At 44.9% G+C, this 27,168-nt stretch overlaps 2 protein-coding genes across 7 annotated transcripts in view; one reads left to right on the top strand and one right to left on the bottom strand.

Moving 5' to 3' along the window:
• The window catches only part of CYFIP2 (cytoplasmic FMR1 interacting protein 2), a 133,429-nt gene that overhangs the window by 47,173 nt on the left and 59,088 nt on the right, over positions 1–27,168 (bottom strand). For all 5 annotated transcript variants that reach the window (NM_001194296.3, XM_078004301.1, XM_078004303.1 and 2 more), the window contains 7 exon segments: positions 10,122–10,209; positions 12,036–12,235; positions 17,864–17,983; positions 20,468–20,576; positions 23,226–23,302; positions 25,197–25,293; positions 25,830–25,986. In NM_001194296.3, coding sequence (NP_001181225.1) covers positions 10,122–10,209; positions 12,036–12,235; positions 17,864–17,983; positions 20,468–20,576; positions 23,226–23,302; positions 25,197–25,293; positions 25,830–25,986 — 848 coding nt within the window.
• FNDC9 (fibronectin type III domain containing 9) lies at positions 3,154–9,683 on the top strand. Of its 2 annotated transcripts, NM_001194600.3 has the most exon segments (3): positions 3,154–3,164; positions 5,640–5,774; positions 7,735–8,601. In NM_001194600.3, a coding segment is annotated over 1 exon segment (675 nt). In that variant the 5' UTR covers positions 3,154–3,164; positions 5,640–5,774; positions 7,735–7,741; the 3' UTR covers positions 8,417–8,601.

Below are 27,168 nucleotides of genomic sequence, written 5' to 3'. Positions count from 1 at the left end.
CAACTCAGGAAATGGCTCTGATCCACTGACCTTTTCTTCTTAATAATGACAAATACTATTCCTAAGCCCAGGACTTTATAGACATGGGTTCACCTGTTATAAATAACACTACAAGGCAGACATTATAATAGTCCCATTTTTAAAGTGAGGAAGTTTCCCCTGAGAACTGGAACAAGACAAGGATGCCCACTTTCACCACTTCTATTCCACATAGTACTGGAAGTCCTAGCCAGAGTAATAAGATAAGAGAAAGAAAGGGCATCCAAATGAGTAAAGTGGAAATCAAACTGTCACTGTTTGCTGATGACGTGATTGTATACCCAGAAGACCCTAAAGGCTCATGCTATACACCAACACCGACCAAGCTGAGAATCAAATCAAGAACTCAACCCCTTTCACAATAGCTGAAAAAAAATTAAAATAGTTAGGAATATACCTAACCAAGGAGGTGAAAGACCTCTACAGGGAAAACTACAAAATACTCTTGAAAGAAATCACAGATGACACAAACAAATGGAAACACATCCCATGCTCATGGATGGGTAGAATCAATATTGTGAAAATGACAATATGGCCAAAAGCAATCCACAAATTCATTGCAATTCACACCATCAAAGTACCATCATCATTCTTCACAGAACTAGAAAAAACAATCCAAAAAGGAATATGAAACTGAAAAAGAGCCCACACAGTCAAAGCAAGGCTAAGCAAAAAGAGCAAATCTGGAAGCATCACATTACCTGACTTCAAACTATACTATCCAGCTACAGTCACCAAACAGCATGGTACTGGCATAAAAAATAGGCATATAGACCAATGGAACAGAATAGAGAACCCAGAAATAAAGCCAATACTTAAAGCCAACTGATCTTTGACAAAGCAAAAAAAACCAAAGTAGGGAAAGGACACCCTTTTCAACAAATGGTGCTGGGATAATTGACAAGCCACATGTAGAAAAATGAAACTGGATCCTCATCTCTGACTTTATACAAAATTCAACTCAAGATGGATCAAAGACCTAAATCTAAGACCCGAAACCATAAAAATTTTAGAAGACAACATCTGAAAAACCCTTCTAGACATTGGCTTATGTAAAGACTTCATGACCAAGAGCCCAAAAGCAAATGCAACAAAAACAAAGACAAATAGATGGGACTTAGACTAAAAAGCTTCTGCACAGAAAAAGAAATAGCAGAGTAAACAGACAACCCACACAGTGGGAGAAAATCTTTGCAAAGTATACATCTGACAAAGGACTAATATCCAGAATCTACAAGTTCAAACAAATCAGTAAGAAGAAAACAAAACAAAACAAAACACTCCCATCAAAAAGTAAGCTAAGGACATGAATAGACAATTCTCAAAAGAAGATATACAAATGGCCAATAAACATATATATATATATATATATATATAAGCTCAACATCAATAATGATCAGGGAAATGCAAATCAAAACCACAATGTATTATCACCTTATGCCTGCAAGAATGATCATAATAAAAAATAAAAAAATAATACATGTTGGTGTGGATGTGGTGATAAGGGAACACTTTTACGCTGCTGGGGAGAATGTAAACTAGTACAAATATAATGGAAAAAAGTGTGGAAATTCCTTTAAGAACTAAAAGTAAGAACTACCATTGGATCCAGCAATCCCACTACTGGGTATCTACCCAGAGGAAAGGAAATCATATGAAAAGGATACTTGCACACACATGTTTATAGCAGCACAATTTGCAATTGCAGAAATTTGGAACCAGCCCAATGCCCACTAATCAATGAGTACATAAAGAAAATGTGGTATGTATACATCATGGAATACTACCCAGCCATAAAAAGGAATGAAATAATGGCATTTGCAACAACCTGGACGGACTTGGAGACCATTATTCTAAGTCAAGTAACTCGGGAATGGAAAACCAAACATCATTATGTTCTCACTTACGAGTGGGAGCTAAGCTATGAGGACAGAAAGGCATTAAGAATGATACAATGAACTTTGGAGACTCGGAAGGGTGGAAGGAGGGAGAGGGATAAAAGACTACATATGGGGAATAGTGTATACTGCTCATATGGGTGCACCAAAACCTCAGAAATCACCACTAAATAATTAATCTATGTAACCAAAAACCACCTGTTCCCCCCAAATCTATTGAAATTAAAAAAAAAAACTGAAATAAGTAAATAAATAAATACATAAATAAATACATAAAGTGAGGGAATTTGGCCAGGCATGGTGGCTAATGCCTATAGTCCCAGTACTTTGGGAGGCCAAGGTGGGTGGATTGCTTGAACCCAGGAGTTCGAGACCAGTCTGGGCAACACGGTGTGGGGAGGATGCTTTTTTTTTATTTTGTTTTTTTGAGACGAAGTCTTCCACTGTTGCCCAGGCTGGAGTGCAGTGGCGCGATCTCGGTTCGCTGCAGTGGGAGGGTGCTTTTATGCTCTGTGGGGACTCACCACTAGCAGTTGGGAAGAGACATGCTGTATGCATTGCTGCAGATTTAAGACAGGCCCCTGGGAAGACTGAATGGCATGGGAAAGCTTCAGAGCAACTGTCTGATCTCGTATCTACTAAAAACACAAAAATTAGCCAGGTGAGGCAGGGCGCAGTGGCTCACGCCTGTAATCCCAGCACTTTGGGAGGTTGAGACAGGTGGATCACGAGGTCAGGAGTTCAAGACCAGACTGGCCAACGTGGCGAAACTCCATCTCTACTAAAATACAAAAATTAGCTGGGCACAGTGGTTCACACCTGTAGTCCCAACTACTTGGGAGGCTGAGGCAGGAGAATCACTGGAACCCAGGAGGCAGAGGTTGCAGTGAGCCGTGATTTTGCCACTGCATTCCAGCCTGGGCAACAGAGCGAGACTCCATCTCAAAAATAATAATTAGCCAGGTGTGGTAGTGCACGCCTGTAGTCCTATCTACCTGGGGGGGCTGAGACAGGAGGATCACCTGAGCCTTGGGAGGTCAAGGCTGCAGTAAGCCATGACTGTGCCACTGCACTCCAGCCTGGGAATTCCAGGGCGTGCTCTGTAAGCCACTCACTTTCCCCATGTGCCAATCCAGCTTTGGGACTGGGGCTTGCCCCATGTTATCCCTTCACTGCCACCTTCAGGAAAGGTGGAAGAACCTTGCTCCTAGCTGATTTCCTCTAGCAGTAGTTTACTACTGGTGTCAACTAGCTGGGGCCCACCTGGCCTGACAGCAAACAGGCTACAACTTGCACAGACTCTGGAGGAATTGTCCCTGATGATGGAGAAAGTGTGAGCATGGCTGGGGTGTAATGTCCTGGGGCAGGTGTCCCAGTTACTTTATCTCCTTCACAAAGGGCTGCACTGGCTCCTCTGGGTGCTGCTGGCGAGTGGCGACAGCTCAGGGAAGCGGGATGAACCCTGGCCTCCGAGTCTGGGGCCCCATCCCATTTCACTGGCAGCTCTGCCACTCATCAGCCAAGTGGCCTGAGGAATGCCACGTCTTCTCCCAGGACTGTGAAACAAGAGGGCTTCGAGGCCTCACATTCTCTGAGTCTCTTAATTCCACAGAGGAAAATTTTTCATGGTTAAAAATGTCATCCAAGAACATTAAAAATAAATTCCCATTTTCTGTGGAAAAAGGCTTGAGTCTCTACCTTGTTCCTCCTCAGACCCCTTAACTCTGGTATTTTTACTCCCCTCAAAATAACCTTTTCAAAGGGCACCTGCGAACAGTTGCGTGGCCTTTCTGTGAGAAGGATGCTTTCATGCTCGGTGGGGACTCACTATTAGCACTTGACCTGACTGTGCTCGCATGGGAAGAGACAGGCTGCACGCATTGCTGCAGACTTAAGACAGGCCCCTGGGAAGACTGAATGCCATGGGCAAGCCGCAGAGCAACTGTCTGATCAAGGATCACTGGCTGTCCTGAGACTCCACGCCTCCCAGAGACCTTTGGCCAAGTGTAGGGTCACAACTCACCAAGGCAGTTTTTTTTTTTTTTTTTTTTCCAATGGAGAAAGTCTTTCTATGTTGCCCAGGCTGGTCTGGAACTCCTAAGCTCAAGAGATCCTCCCACCTCAGCCTCCCAAGTGGCTGGGACTACAGGTGCACACCACTGCCACTGTGCCTGGCTTTCTTCCTAACCTTTTATCATTAATAGGAATCAGAAAGAGACCTTCATGTGTTCACTTGGATACTTTGGTCAACAATCAAGAAGAGAAAAGCTGACTTTTAAAAACATATAATTTGTACAAATTCATTGAGGTCTAAATGTATGTGAGCTACTTTCCACCCTCTGTTCCAGACACGCCCTGTGATCTCCTCAACAGAATGGCGGCAACACGTTCTTACAAGGTTGAAAGGAACAGGAAGGGATGGAACCTCAGAGCCAGACAGCCCTTTGTGAGGAAAGGGGAGGCAAGCAGTCTGGATTCTTGAAAGGAACACTGGGGATGGTCCAATCCAGGAGTAGCAGTTTCCATTTCTGGCGTCAACTCCAACTGACTGATTGGGAAGCAGTTTCTTGGGACGCTTGTGTTCAGAGGAGCTCTGGGGCTGTTTCAGCACCCAGCTGGAAGGAGTGCTGCATTGGATTCCTAGGGTTGCTATCACAAATTACCATAAATGTGGCAGCTTAACATGACAGAAATTTATTCTCTTACAGTTCTGGAGACCAGAAGCCTAAAATCAAGGTTCTGGGAGAACCATGCCCTCTCCAAAGGCTCTAGGGGAGAATCTTCCGTTGCCTTCCCAACTGCTGATGGCTCCCAGTGTTCCTTGGCTGATGGCAGCATCCCTCCACTCTCTGCCTCTGTCTTCCCTTGGCTTCTTCCCTTTGTGCCTCTCTGTGAGTACATCTCCCTCTCTGTTCTCTTACAAAGACATTAGTCATTGAATTTAGGGCTCATCCTTAAATCCAGGATGAGTTCATCTTGAGATCCTTATCTAGTTACATCTACAAAGGCTCTATTTCTAAATCAGGTCACATTCTGAGGTTCTGGGTGGATATGCATTTTTTTGTGGTGGGGGGCGGAATTATTCAACCCAGTGAGAGTGCCATGACCGTTTAGCAAGCTTGACATGGGTTCGGGGCTGTGCAGGGATAGGGTTCATGTCTTCTGCCTTCTGATCTGCCATCCTGATGTAGCTCAAGCCCACAGCTTTACAGATGATGGCGGAACTGAGGTTCAGACAATACATATAAAAGGGTTTTGACCAGTATCATATAACTACGTAATGCTACAAGAGTCAAGAACAGAGAAAAATGAAGATAAAGAGGTGGGGTAGGCAGTTGGGATGGGGAAGTGTAGGGGTGGGAGGGGATGAAGATGAATATTATTGTTTTGGTTGTGGAGTAACTGAGAAGAGCATCTTTGCATTTAAAACCATTAGCCAAAGAGGATCTAGATGGGACGAGAAAATAATAACCAGCCAGTTGGGGAGAAAATGTAGGAGTGTTAGAAGAATTAGTACCGCACTGGGGATCAGTTTGCAGGGGATCATCTGCCCTTTTTCAGCCAAAGGAATGAGAGCTCCTCTCACTGGGCAAAAGCCTTTCCAGGCTGGTCCCTGAAAGCATCGTGCGTACAGATGCCTGCTGGTTGCCATGGTGAATGATGCTGATCTGAAGAAATGAATAACATGAGCGTTAGGGGCAGCAGTGGGATTACTCAGTGTTGAGAGAAACAACACAGAAAGCCCAGAGTGGAGGAGGGAGAAGGCACCATTCTCTCAGCTTTAATCTACTCCACCTCGGAGGGCAGAGCTCTAACCAGACACGCTGCGAGCATCAGGTAAGAAATATAAATGGCTCTTCTTGGAAATGGAAATGAGTTCTTTTCACACTCTGTTTGGAGAAGGGCTGGGCAATGGTAAATGAATAGTTAAAAATAGGGGAGAATTTAGAAATGGAAACAGAGGAAGAAAAATCAATAAGGGAGATGGACCTGGTCCTAAAAGCTGAGGATGCTATTTGCGTCTTGACAGAAATCTCTTAAAAATGTCTGCTGAGGTAATTCCATCTGTACAGACAGCTAGTGGCAGATAGGAAGCCAAGAGAACATTTGTGCGTGACAAGAAACAGGAAGGGTTTTACACAGGTGGCTGCCTGTGTATCATAAGTAATGAATTAGGCTCTTTTCATTGTGGTCGAAAGTGTATTTATAGGGGTGTGTGGGGTGGGGAAGATGAGTGTGTAGAGGACAACAAGCCAGGGAACACAAACGTTCAGTCTCCTTCATGATGACCTTCCCTGGAAGGGTCTGAGCACATCTGTCTCATCCCTTTCATTCTCCATTTATTGGGAAGAAATTTTCAGCCACATAGAAAGACACTATTCACCTTCCCAAGCATCTTAGCTCACTGTTACCCTTACAGAAGCAAAACAAGGATTGAGAAATTACTCAATGCTGTGCACCTTTCTGCAGCTCCACTGCTGGAGGAAAATGGGCACAAACACAAGAGGATGGGGGCAAGCGGAGGAGAGAGAAAGGCAGGTCATAATAGCCATTGGTTTGGCTTAATATCCAATGCAGGCGAAAATCCAGTTGACAGCTGTTTACTATGTCACTGCAACCCAAAATGAAACCTACTGGATTTCATGTGAGGGAGGAGGGACGGAGGACAAAGCAGGGTGAGACCTTTACGTGAATATACGTAGGCTGACTATGACTTTCTCTGTATTTCTGATCGGGGAAATCAGTAGAGGGGACTGCAAGAGAGAAACTAAAATACTTGAAGATGGCTCTCTCTTATCAAAGCGGGGCCTGGCAATCTGAAGAGGGCTCATTTGATTTGTCTGGAAAAACAGCAACTGGGTCTCAGTCCTGGCACCTCATTTTGCAATAACGTCTGTAACTAAACCCGGCAGCCTCGCATTAGGAAATGCAGTGATTAGGCAGCATTGAGTCCTTTTTCTACATATTCGCGGTGTGACATCAGGTTGCTCATCCGTAAAATGGGAATCTAGCTCAGAGGATGTGATGAAGAATAAAGGAAATTAATTACTATCTGTGAATCATCTAGCATGATCAGTGACATAGCAACCACTTACTGTGAGTGGTTATTACCATCATTAACATTCATAATACCAGCAGAGTTAAATAGTGGTAGTTATGCTGATATTAGGGGATGATTATCTTCACCTATAAAATAAATTTTCTGGTAACGCTGGTTTTGAAAAAACAAACAAAACAGGAGAAGCTTTGGGGTGAAATCAGCTGCTAAAGAGTGACGAAGCGAATTTCCACTCACCATGGGCAACAGAACCAGGAGGCTAAAAAAAGCAGTGGGCAGAATGTTCTAGATCACTGAGTTCACAGTACTTACAGCAGAAACAGAAGGTCAGGGAGGAAAATTGAGGTCAATCAATTGCCTGAGGGGAGGTCACAGACCTGAGAATAAAGGTGGAGTCTCTGAGGTTCTACTGATTTCTCCTACTTTTTCGTCTTTTTTCTTAAGGGTATGAGAACAATGTTATTATCTGAAGGATCTTGGCTAGGGTGGGATGTGGCTGGGATTACATGGGTGCATCTCTTTTTAGGCCTGAAATTTGGCATGGGATGGTTTTAACTTTTGTTCAGCCACTTTTTCGCTATGCCTAAATAACAGAACATCTAGGCCTCCATTTCTTTGTCTGTAAGATGAAGGCAATATGAGAGACTGTCTCAAATGTGCAACAAATGGTGGCTATGATTATGATAAATACATACTTAAATCGGGGGATGTCACTCTTCACTTTGATTCTGGTTCTAGAATCGGGATGAACATCGAGGTGGGGAACATTTCTTATACAGGAGCCATCATCTCCTGGTCGTCCTCGGAGCCCTGCCTGGAGGACTATTACCATATTATGTATAGGCCCAACTGGAACAGCATCTTCTCTGGCTATCTTCGCTACAGCTTCCACCACGAGGAGAAGGTGCCTCGAACGATCAGCTCCGTGGTGCTGGAACATCTCGCCCCTTCCACTCTCTACTTCCTGTGCATCAGCTGTAAGAAGGCTGCCTTCCCTTACAGGCACTACTGCACCATGTTCCACACCCTAGATAAGAGTCCGCTGGCTCCCGGAAGCTCCCTGGTAGACCCCCAAATCTCCCTTTGGGTGCTGATGGCTATTCTGCTGGCCTGCTTCACAGCTGTCTTGGCCTTCATCTGCCTCCAGTTCTGGTGTGTCCGTTGCCATGAGCCGCGATGGTCTTACAGGGCTGGCCACATGGAGGAGGCCAATGGGTTGGTGAGATGGCCAGAGGAGGCCCCGGATCTTGGTCAGAGGGAGGAAGACCTGCAGGGGCTCCCCCTGGTGGAAGTGCCACGCAAGAACTCCAGAGATGAAGCTGAACTGAATCCTGAAGCCAACCAGGATGCCCCTGATGCGGGTGCCTTACAGAGAGGGGGTGGTGACCAACCCGCCATACTGCCTCATTGTGGGGAATGAGAGTGGGGGGGGAGACAGCCCGCATCATGTAGCCTAAAGCTTTCCACACAGTAGGTCTTTTGTACAAACATGTCTATAGGCTACCCATTTCTCTCCCATCAAATGTCATTGCTATTGTGGGTCACCTGGGTTGGATGAATGCCCCATGACAAAGCTTCTCAAGCTGGAAAAGGTATCCCCCAGGGTATGTCCCCCAGGGTATGCCAAGGCACCAACAGGGCATCTCTGCAGCAGCGTCCACTCGGAGGACACAGTTAAGAATTGAAATCTTTGTTTTAACATTAAAACAAACATGGATATGTTATAAAGTAGAAAGCAAACATTTGCATGACTTAAATAAAACAGCACTTGAAGGAAATGTTTGAGTTGCGAGTACGCTCTGGGAGGTACACTTTTGGGCAAAGGTGGATGTCTAGTTTCCTCTGCCCTTGAGGGGATTACTTGGAAGAGTGTGAGAACCCTTGCTCTGGAGTGTTTTCCAACTTTTAGGCAATCACACACCACCTGTCTCTGTTTTTTAAAATCATGGATTATCTTTACTATTATTAATAATACTTTTTCTCTCTTTAAATTGACTCCGTTTTTAGGTGTAAACTTATTTTCAAAGACAGCCTTATTTTAGTCCATAAGTGAAAAGCCAGCACCCTCCTGCTACAAACAGAAGGGAAGAGACGTAAGAATAAACATCATGAAAACAAGATAATATTAAATCTGACTTAGCTTCTATTGCCTGCCAGTGACTCTGAGCTTAATGCCCGCTTGCTTGTCTTTGATAAAAAGGGAGATCCAGTGTTGGAGAGGTAATAAACACATATTAGCACCAATATTTGTCTTTCCCTTGATACAGCATAAGGTTGGAAAGAGAATCGAAAAGGGAAGTGCTGTTTTTACTTTATGAGTCAGTGTTAATTAAATGCCATGTCTGTGAACCACTTCAAATGCTGTCAGTCAGCTTCCCTCGATTTGAGAAAATTGTCTTGACCAGACTAGGCGGGCTGTTCTGGAGAAGATGCCTGCACTCTCCAAGCATCATCCTAAGACTTTCCCAGTGCCCTCTTGTATCTATAGAGCACAAAATCCCAGAATCACAGGACGACACTGCAGTGAATCAACTGAGAAACAGCGGGAGCTGAGAAGCCAAGACGAGAAGCCCCACATCCCTATTCCCTTGCCTACCTCACGCATTCCCTGCTCAGCACCCAGTCATGGAGGTCTGCTTTTGCCCCCATTCCTGCTACTTGTGAACAAATAAAGATTCATATACTCATAGCTGTTTCTGCCTGGATCTCATTGCTGCCTTTTTCCTTTCTCTTTAAAGATAAGAGTCCCGCCCTGTCACCGAGGCTGGAGCGAAGTGGTACAATCATGCTCACTGTAGCATAAAACTCCTGGGCTCAAAGGATCCTCCTGCCTTAGCCTTCCAGGTAGCTGCTGGTGCATGCTGCCATGTCTGGCTAATTTTTTAATTTTTTTTTGGTGGAGACAGGGTCTCGCTATGTTGCCCAGGCTGTTCTCAAATTCCTGGTTTCAATTATCCACCGGTCTCGGACTCCTGAAGTGCTGGAATTAAAGGCAAGAGCCACTGTGCCTGACCTCATTGCTGCATTTATCTCTCCACCTTCTTACTCTTCTAATTAAGGGACACTTTTCTATGTGCTTTTTCTCACCAACCCTCTTTTAGGCAGGGTAGGGCAGGACTACTTACCTTGGATCCATAAAGGTAATAAGGCTGGACGTTGGCAGGTTTGTCTCGTTGTGGTTCTTGGGTGAAAGGAATGGCAGTCCGCACAAAACTAGTAGAAGCAAAGGGATGGGAAAGAGTTAATATGGTGCTAACATTATTCTTCATGGGACACAGATAACAGGAGTGCTTCCTGGCCAGGTGAAGGTTTGCATTGGTACAAGTGCACTGTTAGGTGGTTGACTATAAAGGTACTAAACTCTTCTGACATCTTCCTATTTAACTTCCCATTCAACTCCTTTCCATAGATGGGAAAACTTCAGTCTAGATTCCTGGGCTCAACCAGGAGCTTGTGGCTGCTCAGAATGACACTAGGCAAGAATAAGAGTGGGCTGGGCTTGAACATGGCTTTCTCTGGGGCTCCACTCCTCTACCTTCAGTTTGGTTTCTCAAGAGCAGAGTTCAGCAAACTCTTTCTCAGAAGAGCCAGGCAGCAAATATTTTTAACTTTGGAAGCCAGATGGTCTCCGTTGCAAGTACTCAACTCTGCTGTTGCAGCATGGAAGCACCCAAGGACAATAATAAACAAATGGCATGACCGAGTTCCAATAAAACTTTATCAATTACAAATCATTTTCACTTGTCACCAAATATTATTATTCTTTGGATTTCTTCCCCTCAACCACCCAAAAGTGTGAATACTATTCTCAGCTCATGGGCTTTACAAAAACAGTCAGCAACTAGACGTAGTCTGTGAGCCACAGTTTGCTGCTCCCTGCTCAAGAGTGTTAAAACTCCTATATCTTTATAGAACTGGAAATCTATCTCGCTTAGTGTGTGGATTCAGGTACATTTGTGGATATCTCCCATACCCTTCCATTCATTCAACACATACTCATTTAATACTGGCCCTGAGCCAAGGCTTGGAGATACCTAGAAGAACTGCAGATTAATACATTTTTTTGCACCCTTACATACTTATTTTGTATGTGAATATCCATGCCTTACCTCTTTCACCAGGCTATGAAACTTTCCAGGGATAAAGAAATTAGGTCTTGGCTCTACCTCAGTGCCTGGCCCAGGGCTGTGTGCACCTTGCAGGAGGCAAGTTCCACTTTGTCACGTGTATTTGTGCTCTGCAAATGTATGCTGTTTTGCATGCATGCTTTCAGATATGTGGATATCCTTACAAACATACAATCTGATCATGTCATCTCCTTTCCTCAAACTCCTTCAGGGTTAATAAAAATGCACGATCCTGCCCTGGCCTCTAGAGTACTGCACAATCTGTTCCTGTGTTATCTTTCATGGCACCATTTCCCACCCGACTAGTTTTACCCTCATCAACCTCTTGGAGAAACCCTTAGAAACTTGTCTGGAATATTCTTCTGCCTTTTTGCCCTTATTTATTCCTACTCATCCTTTGCATCTTAACTCCAGCATTACTTCCTCAAAGAGGCAGCCTCCCTTGAGGTTTGCATGACTTTTTAGACTGGAACAGGTGGTGCTGTTACCTCTGCCATGGCCCTGTGGGCTTTCCTTCATCTCCTTATTCACTATTTGTAATGGTACATTTGTCGTGTGATTATTTGACCACCTATATCCTCCTCTAGTCTGAAGACTCAAGAGACAGGAAGGTATCTGCTCACCATGGCATGCCCCATGTTTTACTGGAGCAGTAGAACACCCAAATGGGCAACTTCAGAGTAGTAGCAGAAAGAGCTCTTCAATGAAAGAAGACCTAATTGTTAACAACATTCAACTGTCAATCAGCTCTGCGACCTCAGACAAGTGACAGAGCACAGAGCCTGTGCCCAGGAGGGGGTCTGAGAGACTCCTGTTGCAGGAACCACTCACATGTGTACCGGGCCTAGTTTGGAGGAGGCAGCTGGTCACTCCCCCAACCCCCACCCGGCCCCCTCTGAGGGATTCCCTTACCGGTTCGTGGACCCATTGTAGCAGTAGTTGGGGAGAAAGTCAAAGTTCAGTTCCCAGAAGACATGCAGGGTGATACGGCCATAGGGAGCGGACACATTGTGATTGGCCTCCCGGAACATGGCGTCAAAGCTGTCCAGCGTCATGTGCTTACAGAGCAGCCGGTGCGTGAGCCGGTTAATCTCCAGCAGCCACTCCAGCTCCTGTCCAGAGACAGAACCCACAACTGCTGAGGAATTGCTTGTAAGGATTACATGTGTGCTTTATCTTACTGCTTCTGTTCATGCAAGTGACAGCTGCTCAGACAACCTCCTGACCATCTACATGGCAACCAGGACCCCTGCAGTAGCAAGTGACAAGGTTCCCTTCTTCTGAGAAGTGGAAGGATTGTCAGACTATGCTGAGAGAGATGGAGGCCCAGAGGGTTAAGGGCAAGGTTGGGGAAAGGAGGCTGCATGGCTATCCCGTGGAAGGAGACCACGGACCATGTGCAAATCCCCTTTGGGTAGAGAACAAGCTTACTAGATTTCCAGTTTCTATATCGATGAGAAAAAAGCAATACTAAGAGCTACCACTCATTAAGGGTTTACTATCAGGTTGAACCCTATGACGTTACTGGTTTTTTAGGTTACTGGCAATTTTGTCTGGTTCAACCAAATCACTATGTGCCAGTTTTATATGCGTCAACTCATTTAATGCTTATCAAACTCTATGAGGTCAGTATTGCTGCTGTTCTTATTTTACATGTATGGAAATCGAGGCTTTGAGAAGTAAAGTAACTTGGCTTCAAATCCAGGAAACTGGGCTCCAAAGTGCACATTCTTAACCACTATATACTCTAACTGCTATAGAAATTCTAAAAAAAGGTGGGAGCAGAATGCCTCACCCTTTGGAGTGTAGGCCCCTTGAGGTATCACATGGGGTTGGCAAAGGCGTGGCTACAAGCCATGGGCAAGCAGTCTGCAGTCAGCGCATGATGACTGGGATCCATGCGCACTGTGGGCCCTGAACAAAGGAATCCCATCTTCAGGCAAAGTGGGACACAGTAACATTGAATCCCAGCAGGACACGGCATTTGCTGGGAAATGAAGGAAAAGTGTAACTCTTCCAACACGCTTTGGTCCCTCATTGTCCTGCAACTTCCCCCCATTGCTATCAAAAGGAACCAAAGTACAGCCTTGTGTAGAGACAGAAAGCACCTTAGGCCACTCCTGTGTTGTTTTGGTTAAGCCATCTTTTAAGATCGGTACAATGGGCCCTCATTCAGAGAGGGGAAATGGAGGCCCTGAAGGTTAAGCAACTTGCCCAAGGTCACCATAATAGGCCTTAGGATGTGAATCCAAGTCTCCTTATTCCAAATCATGTGTTCTTGGCTCCTGTGATACAGTTCCCCGGAATAAGGATGCAAGAGCTGTGAAAGTTCTTTCAAAGACAAAGCTAGCTTTACAACATAAAGGCTAAAAGAACACCAGCAAGGCCAATTCATCAGAGCATGACCAGGTGGGATGACCATGGGGTCTGCTGTAATGGCTGGAATATTTCCACAGGAGGCAGCCTCATGCCAGGGATTCAATTTCATTCTCATTAGCCACAAAGACCTCCAGATGGAGACCAGAGTATGGTCAGGTGGAGATCCCAGGCTAGGCTTCCAATTTTTGGAGCTCTGCCTCTCTGAAACTCAGATTTTGTGACTCTAAATTGAAGTGGGCAGAAATGGTTGAAGGCTTGCAAACATAAACAGCTAAAGAGACCAGACAGGTCAGGTAAGTGAGATCAACTGGGGTGAACAGAAAGTTTGGGGAGTGAGTCCGTCTATGGCACATTGGAGGGCCCTGCCCAGGTAAAGGTGGAGCTACTACTTCTGATACCCTGTCTGACTGCTGCCATGCTGGAGTGGGGGATTAGTGATGGCAAATCCTGCAATTTTTCAAAAGAAGGTCAGAATTTCAATTCTGGAACAGCATTGGCGGAATAAGTTTCCAGTCATTGTGTACCATGAAGTAAATGAAGGGCAGAAATACAGAATCAGCTTCTCTCCTGGGGGCCTGGCTAGCTGGAATATGTCTCTATTCTGATTCACTTAGGATGGGTACTAAAGAAATAAAAAATACATGGAGTAAGCACTACTCAATTTATTTCTAAGATCGCTGAGTCCCCTGGCACACTGCAGTGCCTGTTACTGGGAAGACAACTGAGAAGCTGTGGAACAAAATTCTGCATTACCGTTCTGTGACTTTAGCAGTCTTTATAACACACATCCGTGTTCACAAGGGAGACCGAAGGAGAGGCAGATCCACTGAACCGCAGGTCCACTTCTCCCTGCACATTATGCAACTCAGACGATGTTTCTGCAACACATTTTGGATTTGTTCTTCTGGCCTTGAAACCAGAAGAGGGCATGTGCCAGCTGGATGCAGGGCTCAATGCACCAAAGTGTGGAAAAGGCTTAAAAAGCCATGTGGGCAGTTTAGGGGTCTCCTAAGAGGATGACAGTTTTCCACAGTAAGGCTGATTTACTAAAGGGCAACACAGAGAAACAGAACCGGGGCAGTAAAACACCCAAATGGGCAACTTCAGAGTAGTGGGAGAAAGAGCTCTTCAGTGAAAGAAGACCTGACTGTTAACCACATTCAACTGGCAACCAGCTCTGCGACCTCAGGCAAGTGAGAGAGCAAAGGTCTCAAACTCAGCACAGTGAGGCCTGGTAGGTCACACACATAAACGAAGCCTGCCAGTGGGGCTGTGGCAAGCTGAAGAAAGTGTAGCCCATCTCACAGGAACTTCTAGTCATTTCTGGGCAATCGTTACCATCTGGGAATGCTGGTCTGGCACCGCCAGAGCTTCTGCATTTTTATTGGAATTCTTCCCAACGTTAAATGTTGGCTCAAAATTACAAGTGTATTATGCCGCCTAAACAAAACGCAGCCTGTGGGCTGCCCGTTTTCAACCTCAGCATCAGGTCTTGCTGAGACTGTTTGCTCAGCCGTGTAAAATGAGGGGGACTAACTCCCCAAATCTTTGCAACCTCTCCCAACTCAGAATCAAGTTGTCTCCCCATCTCAGAATGGAGTTTTTCAGGTGGAGGGAAAGGCTGAGGGGAGCGCACTCCTCATTTTGTTTCTTGGAGGAGGTCGAAGTTTCTCAGCCAGGGCGAGCAGGGGCCGTCCTGACCCACCGGGAGAGTGCTTCCCTGAGGTCTCTTCATGGGCTTCCCAGGAACGGGTGTTCTCCGGGGAGCCATTGCCCTCGCCTGATAAACAAGGGCTTTCACTGCTTGTTTTGATTTTGTTCTCAGCCAAAAGAACATTTAGTGCTTTCAAACAGGTGGGAAGAGGCCATGGAGACACATATATCCCAAATCTTTTTTTTTTCATAAGATATGCTCATTGTTGGAAAACTAGAAGATACAGATAAACAAAAAAGAAAAAAAAATCCCACCACTTGGAGCTCATCACTGCTAACCATTTGGCATAAAGAATAACTCTGTTTCTCAAAATAGAGATGAGCAAATGATTTCTCAGCAAAGTGCGTGCTGTGCTACAGTCTCTCGAAGTAAGTGACCCAGGACTAAGGAGGGTGGTTAGGGCAGGCCCTAAGAAATGCTGTTGAAAATTCACCCAAAATCATTGCATTGCAGCCCCAAATTTATTTTTCTCTCATCTTTTTTCCATAAGCTATTATTTATTAAGTGCTAACTATGTATACAAAGGATTCTTGGGAGGCTGAGGCAGGTAGATCACAATGTCAGGAGTTTGAGACCAGCCTGGCCAACATGGTGAAACCCCATCTCTACTAAAAATACAAATATTAGGTGGGCCTGGTGGCACATGCCTATAGTCCCAGCTACTCAGTAGGCTGAGGCAAGAGAATTGCTTGAATCTGGGAGGCGGAGGTTGCAGTGAGCTGAGATCACGCCACTGTACTCCAGCCCAGGCAACAGAGCAAGACACCCTGTCTCCAAAGAAAACAAAACAAAAACAAACAAACAAACAAACTCTGCAAAGCTCTTTCCAGGTAGTTATCTCATTTTATCCCTATAGTAACCCTAAGAGGTGGATTCTGATATTCCCGCCATTTCTACAGATAAGGAAACAGACTTGGAGAAGCTGAGTAACTTGCACAAGATCACGCAGCTAAGTAAGTAGCAGGGTAAGGACTGGGACTGCAGGTATGATGCTAGAGTCCTAGTTCATTGCCACTTTATTTTTTACCACTTTGTCCACTTAAAATAAAACCCAACTTTATTTAAAAATAATTTTGGACTCATAGAAAAGTTGTAAAAACAGCATACCCTGCATATCCTTTACCCAGCTTCCCCACTGTTAACCTCTGGCAGAACCACAGTACAATTATCAAATGAAGGAAATTAACATTGGTACAACACTATTAGCTGAATGACAGGCTTTATTCAGGTTTCACTAGTTTTCCCACTAAAGTCCTTTTTCTGTTCTAAGATTCAATCTAGGATTCCATGTTGCATTTAGTTGTCATGTTCCCTTATTCTTTCGTAATTTGTAACAGTTTTCACTCTTTCCTGTCTCTCAAGACCTGCACACTTTTGAGAAATATCATTCACTTTTTTTTTTTTTCAGAATGGCACTCGATTTGGGTTCATCCGATATTTTCTCAAAATTAGATTGAGATTGTGCATTTTGGCAAGAATATATCATGACAACAATAATGTTTTACTGGTGATATTAACTTTTGGTTAAGATGGTGTCTGCTAATTTTCTTCATTGTAGAGTCATTCTTCCCTTTGTAATTAATAAGTATCTTGGGGGAGGTACTTTGAGATTATGCGAGTATCCTGTTTCTTCTCAAAGATTTTTTGGTTTAAAAAAATTTTTTATTGTGGTAAGATGCACTTAAAATTGAACACTTTAATGATTTTTAGGTGTACTGTGGCATTAAGTACATTCACATTGTTGTGCAACTATCAGCACCATCCTTTTCTAGAATTGAAACTCATCTTCTCCAACTGAAACTCTGGATCCATCAAACACCATCTTCCTCTTCCCTGGCAACCACCATCCTACCTTATGTATCCATGAATTTGCCTACTGTAGGAACCTCATATAAGAGAAATCATGCAGTATTTTTCTCAAAGTTCTGCCCACTTATTTTAGCAACCGTTGACAGAACTTGCCTACAATTTTTATTATGTTCTAATGGTGATTTTCCATTTCCCAGTCCTACTGTTTATCTGCTTTTGAAAGCACTGAAATCTTCCTTTGATTCACTGAAAGGATAACCAGTCAAGTTTACTCTAACTCTTGAAGAGAGAGAATTAGCAGAGAGTCGTTTAAATTGCTGTTTTCTGGGGGAAAGGAGTAGGCCTATTCCAGGCTTGTGCATCAGAACCAGTTACATAATGTACAGGGTATGATGTTTAATGAAAATGTGGGGCCCCCTTGTTTAAGAATTTCAAGATGGTGACAGCAGAGCAGTAAACCAGCTGCAAAGCCCATCTGGGCCTTATACTACTGCACACCCGTGAAGCCAACCCTCTTGTGAAATTTCCCCTAGGTTCTTAGGACCATTTACCTACTTGCTCAGCCTGCAGGATCCTAAGGACATGCAGCTGTGTCTGAGGGTTGGCCATCTCTAGAAATCTCAAGGAGACCCCCTCCGCTCTGTCATTCCCAAGGCAATCAGGAACGTAAGATTATTCTTATTCTGTGTAAGTTTTTATTTCTTAGCTCCATTCAGATGGGAAAGAGACTCACTGCCCCTCTTTAACTGGCCCATCACTAGACTAACTACAGTCCCCATCTAGGCTTCTAGTCTGAGAACTCCCAGAGCAGAAATCCCACACGCTCCCAGACTCTTACCACAATGGAGGTCAGATCCTCACTCTCAAAGCGGCTGATAGCCTGGTCCAAGGATTTATACATGGCGGCAGAGATGCGCTGGGTAATGAGTCTGTTCAAGTCAATTGATCTACCCAACAGCTGGATGAAGAGAGAGAGAGAAAAGTTACTTAAAATTCACACTGGCCGGGTGCAGTGGCTCATGCCTGTAATCCCAGCGCTTTGGGGGACCAAGGTGGGAGTAAGACTGCCAGGTGGGAGGGGTTTCCTGAAGAAACTCCAACCAGCCTGTCCATTGAGGTAAAGGCTTGGGAAGTTTATGATGTTTCCAGCAGGGAGGAGCCCGGCCCCTCCTCTTCCTGTGTGGAACCTGGGATTCCAACAGCCTGGCAGGAAGTTCTCTAGCTGAGGGACTCTGGCCTTGTGAAAGTCCCTGTTTCCCCCCTTTTTTTCCCCTTTTCACCCAATAAAACCCTGCTTTACCCACTCTTTAAACAGTCTGCAAGCCTAAGTTTTCATGGTCGTGGGACAGACAAGAACCCCATCTTTAGCTGAACTGAGAAGTCCTGCAACAGGAGGATAGCTTGAGCCCAGGAGTTTGACACCAGCATGGGCAACATAGTGAGACCCAATCTCTACAAAAAATAAAAAATATTAGCCAGGTGTGGTGGTGTACATCTGTAGTCCTAGCTACTTGGGAGGCTGGAAGTGGGAAGACAGCTTGAGCCCAAGAGTTTGCGGCTACAGTGAGCTATGATTGCACCACTGCACTCCAGGCTGAGCGAGAGAGAGAAAGACCCTATGTCTCAAAAACAAATAAAGGTTCTCACTGACACCTGATGAGTATGTGCATGCACTGATAGGAAACTGGATTAAAATTACAAAGGACATAACTGGGACAAATGGGAACTGTATTTAGAAAGCAGTACTGTTAAATTTCCTGAGTATCATCATTCTATTCTGTTTTTATAAGAGAATGTCCTTGTTCTTAGGAGATACAGGCTGAAGCATTCAGGGGTGAAATGTCATGATTTGGCAACTTAAACTCTCAAATGATTAAGAACAAAAGTATGTACATTCATCACACACACACAAACAAACACACTGTATAAGTGCTAGAGAGAGCATACATACATGAGAGAGAGAATGTGAACTAAATATGGTAAAACATAAATAACTGCAAATCTGGCTACGGGATAATAAGTGCTCATCGTATTATTCTTTCAACTTCCCTGTAGGCTTGAAACACAGGAAGTTTAGGAAAAATACGATTCACTCAGGCTGTGGGAAGAGGTTCAGGATACGCTCTGGTTTCCCATAAATGTTTCTGCTGACATCCTAAATTTAGCCCTGAGGTGCTTCCTGCATCTTTCCTGTGCTCAATTCAGTCACCAGGGCACAGCAGCTGCCTCAGCAAGGGCCCAGTTTGTGCCTTCGTGAGGGAAAATTTAAAAGCAAGAGGATGAAGGTCTGATTACAGGATGGAAAATATAGCTTAAGGTACTTTCCACTGGGGTACATGCGGGCACTACTGCAGCTGCTATGTAGATAGCAATAAACATTTGTCGAGCACCTGCTGTGTCCACAGCACTTTGCTAGGTGTCAAATGATTATTCTTAACTATTTTATTTTTCAACTTCTCTTTTGGCACAAATTTTCTACCAACTGACTAGGGCCCCTTATACCCATCTTATGCACACATAAAGCCCTCAGTATTTAATATCCTGTGGCTAATTCTGGCTGCATTGTAACTGATAGCAGTAATCTTCTGAGAGGTTGAAAGAAAAGCTCTCATTGAGCCCCTGCTGTTGACAGAAGTACAAATTCTATTCCCTGCCCCCTCCCCCACCCCGTTTAATGAGTCTCCATTTCCTTGGATTTCTCATTGCAATGGGAATGTCCAGGGTTTCTGAGATGAATTCTTTCCTTTTCACCTCTGGCATGGGCTTAGCCTCAGCCCGGACCTTTCACAAAGATCAGGACCACATAATAAGCACACAGACATCACAGCATAAAGGCCATTTTGCCACCCACTTGGCCAACAGCAGGGCTCTAGGAGGAGGGCTCGCCATCTGCTGGGGCATCTCTTATGCTGTCTGTCTGCCTCACATTAACATTGTTAAGTGGGGATGTTTCTCAGTTCCCAGCAACATTTCCTCTATATCTAGGGTCAAATGTTAATAGAAACCAACTCTAAACACACAAAAAAACCAATTTCTACCATGGATTTGCCCTGACATGCTTTCGTTTCAAAGGCGCCACGGTCTTCCTCACTTAGACCAGCACTTGGGCCCTGTTCAGGGACAGATATACCCATCTCTGAGTGGCATCCCAACTGGAAAAAGTGGGCTGCAGCTTATGATGAGAAGACGAAGGCTTTGGTTGCCATAACTTGTCAGAGGTCAGCTATAGACGGTGGAGAAGCCCAGAACCTGAGCCAAAGGACGCCCAATGCCTCCTTATTGTTTATGAGATCCTGAGGCTGTGCTACACCCAGGCTCAGAAACCCACACTGGCAACGTGCCGGGAAGACAGTACCCAGGCCTGATTCCTGATCTCTAGGCTGACTTCACAGCTGCTCTCTCCTGCCCCTTCCATCTCCATGGTGGCTTCCGCTCCCCATACCTGGACGTGTCTCTGTTTCAGCAGTGTTTCATAGCGATTGGACGGTGGATAAGGAATGATGACGCCATAATTCTTACACTCAGCTCGAAAACGTTTATCCAACAGGACACTGGAAGGAATAAAAGTGAAACAAGGTCAGTAAACAGACAGTGAATGACTCTCAACTGCCCAGATACTTCTATTTCAGATCATAGAATCTACCCACAGAGCACTATCTTATATATCTTAAGCAAAATTGTTTTCTGCTCTAGATAAGTTACTTCACATTTCTTTTGAGTCACAGAAGCTCAATACGTGAAACAGAGTTTCTAAGTTAAAGATGGGCAACACTGAACTTGGGCCACTTTCCTCTTTTATTCATTTACCACAAAAGCAATTGAGTGCTTGCTTGGTGTATCCCAGGAAACATTCTGGGTACTGGGAATACAAGGTGCCTCTCCTCATGGAGCTCATATTCGAATGAGGAAAGACTGATAAACACAAACAGAGGAATGAAATAATTTCAGATAATAGGTAATAGTTGCATAGTGTTTATTATTTCCCAGGCACTTTAAACACACACAGACAAACACACGTCCTTTTAAATCTCTCCACAACCCTATGAGCTGGGAGTGTTACTATCTTTCACACTGAGGCATGGATTGCAGAGGAGCAAGTGCTTTGAAAATAAGAAAATGGGATCATTTGGAGTTAGGAAGTCAGGCAAAGTCTCTCTAAAGAAGTTTTGCTAAATGGAGGCCTGAATGATAAAATCGGAAAGATCTAGGGGAGCACTATCATCGACACCATGAGCTTGGTTACGTTTGAGAAAGGGAAAGATGGCCAGTGTGGATAAAGTACAGTGCAGGTTGCACCGTATGGTGCAAAATGAATTTATGACATTAGACCAGGGCCAAACCAGGTAGGGCCACACAGATCCTAGTACAGAGGCTCGGTGTATTCTAGACATAACTAAAAGCCACCTAAAGAAAGAGACATGATCTAAATCTACACTGTCCAAAGTAGTAGCCACCGGCCACATGTGCCTACTGAACACTTGAGATGTGGCTGGTCCAAATTGACATGGGCTGTAAAACACAGGATTTTGAGGACTTAGAAGAAAAGAATGAAAAATCTCTAATAATTCCTATATTGAGTATATGTCAAAATTATAATGTTTTGGATATGTGGGGTTAAATATATTATTAAAATTAATTTCACCTGCTTCTTTTTCCTTTTTAAAATACCTCTACTAAAAAATTTAAAATAACATCTCTGGCTCACGTTTGTGACCATGTGGCATTTCGAATGAACAGGACTGACCTAGCTCATGGTTTTCCTCCTGGGTTTTCTCCGAATCTCTCAACCTCCTCAACTTTCCACACTTTAAAAAATCACTGATCTTACAGGGAAGGGTGTAGATAAAAGCCCATAAGTTAGACAAAGGAAGACCCAGGGTTCGACATGCCTGAGTCTGTTTCTATAGATGATGGAACAGTGTATTTGGAATCAGAATTGTCTTATAGAAGCCAGAAACCCAACTCACTGTTAGAACCACATCCCATTCAATCCACAGATGCGTATTGACTACTCTGTGAAAGGCTGTGTTCTCTGCTTTCCTTGAAATCCTACATGCATGCTTTCTATACTTTCCAGCCTTTAAGAGTCGCATTATTTAATGCACATCCTATGTTAACAGAAACTTATATGTGCTGCACATCAACTCCTATTTGAAATATATCAGGGCTACTTTGGCTGTTAAAAGCAAAATGAAGTAAATCCGTTTCATAGAGAAATTATTAAAGCAAGGAACTATCCTTGAAATTACTGGTTGGTATGTTTGGATTTCCAATAAGAATGGAAATACCTATATATAAATTTGAGGTTTTCCTTGATCAGTGCTGTTACAGGTTCTTGAAAACCAAGAACTCACGAGGGTTTGAACCAACATATAGTGGCAATACCAAGGAGCCTCTAAGCCTGATACATCTCTGATCCAGACTTCTTCACTGGCCTCCTGTCTGGTTTGCACACACCCATTCTTCTCCAATTCATTCTCCGTACATTTATATTTTTAAGGGAGTAAACTTTCACAAGTAAATAAAAATCGAATCGGGTCACTGTTGTACTTTTGAAACCATTCGGAGTCATTCCACTCCTGGGAGAAACAGCCACAAAGCCGGCGTGCCCTGGCCCTGCCCACCTCCCCAGCCTTAGCAGGCAGCCTGCCCCCTCTAGTGGTGGTGAAGAGACACTGACATGCATTAATTCACAGGAATCCTCCCACAGCCCTGTGAGGTTGGCAGGCTGTTATCATTATACTCCCGCCACAGGGACCTTGCACAAGCAGTTCCTTTTGCCTGCAACTTCCTGCCACATCCTTCACCTCCTTTTACTTTCTTCACTCCTACCAACTTCAGATAAGAACTCAGATGCCACTTCCGCAAGATGGCCTTTCTAGTTCCCCACCCCCAAAGGTTTAACCGTCGTACGTTCCCACGAGCTTTTCCCTCACAGAGAGCATGTAACCTCCTTGTCACTGTGCACTCATCGGCTTTTAGTCAATGTCTGTCTTTCCTGCTAGACTGCAGTCTGTGTGAGGTGAGCCCTCTATTTATTTAGTTTCCTTTCCACTCTATTTCAGCACCCAGTCTGGGCCTGTGGAATGGCTCTGTTTTCCTCAGGGGCTAAAGAAGAAGGGAGGTTTCACAATGGAAAATCACATCTTCCAGGTGGCAGTCTTAAGAGATTGCTACTCACAGCTCTGGGGCTTTCCTACCTGCCGGCCATGGCTTTGTAGTAAGCAAAGATCTGGTCTGCCAGCTTGTAGACAAACTGATCAAAACACAGGTTCACCTGGTGGAGAGGAAGCAGGAACATCACTGGTGCCCGTTCAGCTTAATCACAGAAACCGAGCCAACTGAAAGAGGGCAGTCGGCCAGGACTGCCCAAAGTGCATTCTGGGGAAAGACGCTTTGAAGGGGAAAAAGAAGATTCTGTGGCTAAGTTTGGGAGGTTTGGTCCCTTGCTCTCAGGGTCCTCAGTCAGTCAACAGACAAGGCAAAGTTCAAAAAGGAACCAACCTCCCCACGGACCCCCTCCTTAGCTGTTTTGAGGCTGCCTGCCTGGAGGGATGCAACGAACAGACCGTCAGAACCCGTCAGTGCTTGAATCTGTCTGCTAACTCGGCAGCCTCTCCATCTCTCTCTTCTGATAGATGTTATTTTTCATTGTATTTTACTTTGCTTTGCAATTTTTTTTTTTTTTTTTTTTTTGAGACGGAGTCTCGCTCTGTCGCCCAGGCTGGAGTGCAGTGGCACAATCTTGGCTCACTGCAAGCTCCGACTCCCGGGTTCACACCATTCTCTTGCCTCAGCCTCCCGAGTAGCTGGGACTACAGGTGCCCGCCACCACGCCCGGCTAATTTTTTGTATTTTTTTTTTTTTTTAAGACAGAGACTCGCTCAACAAGTCGCCTAGGCTGGAGTGCAGTGGTGTGATCTCGGCTCACTGCAACCTTCACTTCCTGGGTTCAAGCGATTCTCCTGCTTCAGCCTCCCAAGTAGCTGGGATTACAGGCACCCACCACCATGCCCAGCTAATTTTTGTATTTTTAGTAGAGACAGAGTTTCACCATATTGGCCAGGCTGGTCTCAAACTTCTGACATCAGGTGATCCACCCACCTTGGCCTCCCAAAGTGCTGGGATTACAGGCATGAGCCACCACACCTGGCCGCAAATTTGTTTATGAAGTTGATGGTCACATTTCAAAGCGCCTTCCTTCCAACTTTGCTTACGTAGCTTTGGTTTTTAATGAAGAAAGCATTGACATTTCAGGGTCTCATCATCAGTGACAGACTGTGATGCTCAGGTGGGAAGATAATTCACACCAGACACAGAGAATCAAACCAAATATTCCAAAAATAGCAAGAGCAGGACATGACCATGAGATGGGGCAAAGGCAGTAGCTAGGTAAGAGTCAAAGGAAACAGATCCTATTTACTGTCAGATTTAGTATTTTAAGTCTTTCATGTTTAACATTTACGTGATTAACCTTTGATCCTTTCTCACCAGACCCTTGGCTCCATAAGGTTAATGATTCAAAAAGCTTTCAGATCTTTCATCTCACACCCTACGTGGTATGCAGAACACAAAATCCCAGCGCTGTGTTTAGTGCTTTCCTCAGACCTAGGTCACTGAGGCCGCTGCCCTGCACTTTGAGCTTCAAGGGTCATCAGTAGACCTCCGTCCAGGCAAAGAATCCATAGGGTCAAGGTGGGCATGTGCACTCAGGCCCCATTCTCCCCTTCTAGAACCAGCTCTGAGAAGCCTTCTACAGGCAGCTCAAGCCTCTTCCAGGGCCACGTGCTCTCTTCTCTGGCCTCCCCTCTGAGGATGGACTGCACTACGGGTGTGTGTGACCATAGGTTTTAGGTCTGGCTGAGGGTCACTGTTTTTGAGCAGAGTTGACAGGCAGAGCTTGGGTATTTACACACATGCACATGAAGCCCTTCATGGTGCAGCACAGAGTTTGTGGGTGGGAAGAGAAAGGCAGCAGGTCCTGAACTGGGTGTCTCAGTTTGTACTTCTGCCCTCAAAGGTTACACAGGCCTTCTGATGGCCATGATTACAGAGATTCCTCTCCTAGAACAAGTCACTGATACTCCTACTTCATGCTAATAGCAAAAAACTGGAAAAGTCCGGAATTTGGAACAAGATTAAAGGAGCAAAAGGAGAAGCACGTCACTTGCCTCAGCTTCGATCTCATCGTACAGGAACTGCTTTTTAAACTTGGTCAGAGCATAGTAGGCGCTGTCATTGTATAGATCCAAAGGGTAGAGGACATACCTGAAGAGGGAAAAACACAGCCAGCCGCTTACTAATGACCTCCCTTAAGGAAGACAGTTTTATACTTGCTTGGGAAATAGAAACAAGTTCAGAGTCAGGAAAAGACCATCTTTCAGCCCTCTCTGATGGTCCCAGAGCCTCCACCGCTTAGGAGCAACTTACTTTACAGTCAGCCCAAAGAAATAAGAAGTCCAAGATGCAAATAAAACCAGGACTTGTAAACATGTATCTGGGACTAAAAGACATCAGGTGGCAGTTAAGAATATGAGCTTCCTGCTCCTGAGATTACTCTTTTCTGAGCATAGCTGTTATGAGGCTGACAAAGCATAGGAAGGACAGCTGGCCTGGGAAACTTCAGAATTTATCTGCAAGGCTGAATTAAATGATTCTGTCTGGCTGAGCTTTCCCCGTGGTGGGGCACATGGCCTCATTTCTTGTCAACTCAGTGCTTCCTTCTGGAAAGAACGGAGCTCCCTGGTAAACTGCCCTCCACTTGCACCCCAAGAGCCACCTGCTGGCCCAATGCTGCCTCTTACTCCATCATGGAAGGTTCTTTGGTTTCCAGGATATGGTCCGTTAGAATCCAGGGCATGGACATCTCGATGGGGAACTGGATTCGTCGGCCCATGGTTAACTCCAGGAAGAATTCTCGGAACCAGAGCTGGGAGAGGTCACAACACTGCTGCAGGGCTTCTGAAAAGCATAAGGGAATGAGCCTTGGGTTACTCTTAGCACTAAAAGACCTTAGTTCTCATTGTTTTTATTAATTTTCATTGTTATTGTTACTGTGTTAGGTATGTAGCAGGTACTAATATTGATTAGTAGGATCCTGCTCTCTTTTACTTAAAGGCAAGCCTAATATGTACTTGGAAAATAGCATTTGTTAAGCTTGAGTGGCAGTGGTTGTGGGCTGGCGGGGGAGAAGAGAAGGCAGTGATGTTTTAGAGCTTTAGATGCCCCTATAGTTCCCATCACCCTCCTACAAAGTCATCCTGAAAACCTGCAACCTAAGCTTGAAAAGTACGCTCATGGCTGGGCGCAGCGGCTCATGCCTATAATACCAGCACTTTGGGAGGCTGAGGCAGGCAGATCACTTGAGGTCAGGAGTTTGAGCCCAGCCTGGCCAACACGGCAAAATCCCGTCTCTACTGAAAATACAAAAAAAAAAAAAAAAAAAAAATTAGCCAGGCATAGTGGTGCATGCCTGTAATCCCAGCTACTCAGGAGGCTGAAGCAGAATTGTTTGAACCTGGGTGGCAGAGGTTGCAATGAGCTGAGATCACACCACCGCACTCCAGCCTGAACCTGGGAAGCAGAGGTTGCGGTGAGCTGAGATAGTGCCACTGCACTCTAACCTGGGCAACAGAGCGACTCCGTCTCAAAAAACAAAACAAAACAAAACAAAAGTATGTTCATTACACAATACAGTGTCAGTGTCAAGATAGGCCCCCAAGTGCCCACTTTCAGTTGGATTGTGGCTCCTTGACTTCTTGTGTGTGTTAATTCGTAGATCCCATACAGTTTAGAGGCCTTGAAGGCCCTTCCCAGGCTACTCTCTAATGGAGAAGAATGTACTGTTTGTTACAGCCATCACTCTTTTCAATCCCAGCAGACATACGAAGACTCACGTCCCTGAGATACTACTCTTCCTCTGCCCTAGACATACATCTTACTAAAAGGAGAGGAAGTGTGAAGAACACAGGACTGGGATGCAGCTCGAGAGCCTCCCCTGCTGGCAGCAGCAAGTACTACTTAGCGCTCGGCTGCGGCTGAGTAGCAAGTCTAGCATCCATGTGTCTGTATGTGCATATTCTTGGTTTTGATCCCTCTCTACTAAGGACTTTATGACAGATTAGCCACAGGTATCTCCCGGAC

This window comes from Macaca mulatta, chromosome 6 (assembly GCF_049350105.2).
Source record: "Macaca mulatta isolate MMU2019108-1 chromosome 6, T2T-MMU8v2.0, whole genome shotgun sequence".
In the NCBI taxonomy this organism is placed as follows: Eukaryota; Metazoa; Chordata; class Mammalia; order Primates; family Cercopithecidae; genus Macaca; species Macaca mulatta.
The sequence above is the reverse complement of the archived record's forward strand: the minus strand, read 5'-3'. Positions and strand labels throughout refer to the sequence as shown.

Excerpts from the sequence above, each read along its gene's own strand:
- FNDC9 (XM_015141290.3), top strand. The coding sequence starts at position 7,742 with ATGAACATCGAGGTGGGGAACATTTCTTATACAGGAGCCATCATCTCC.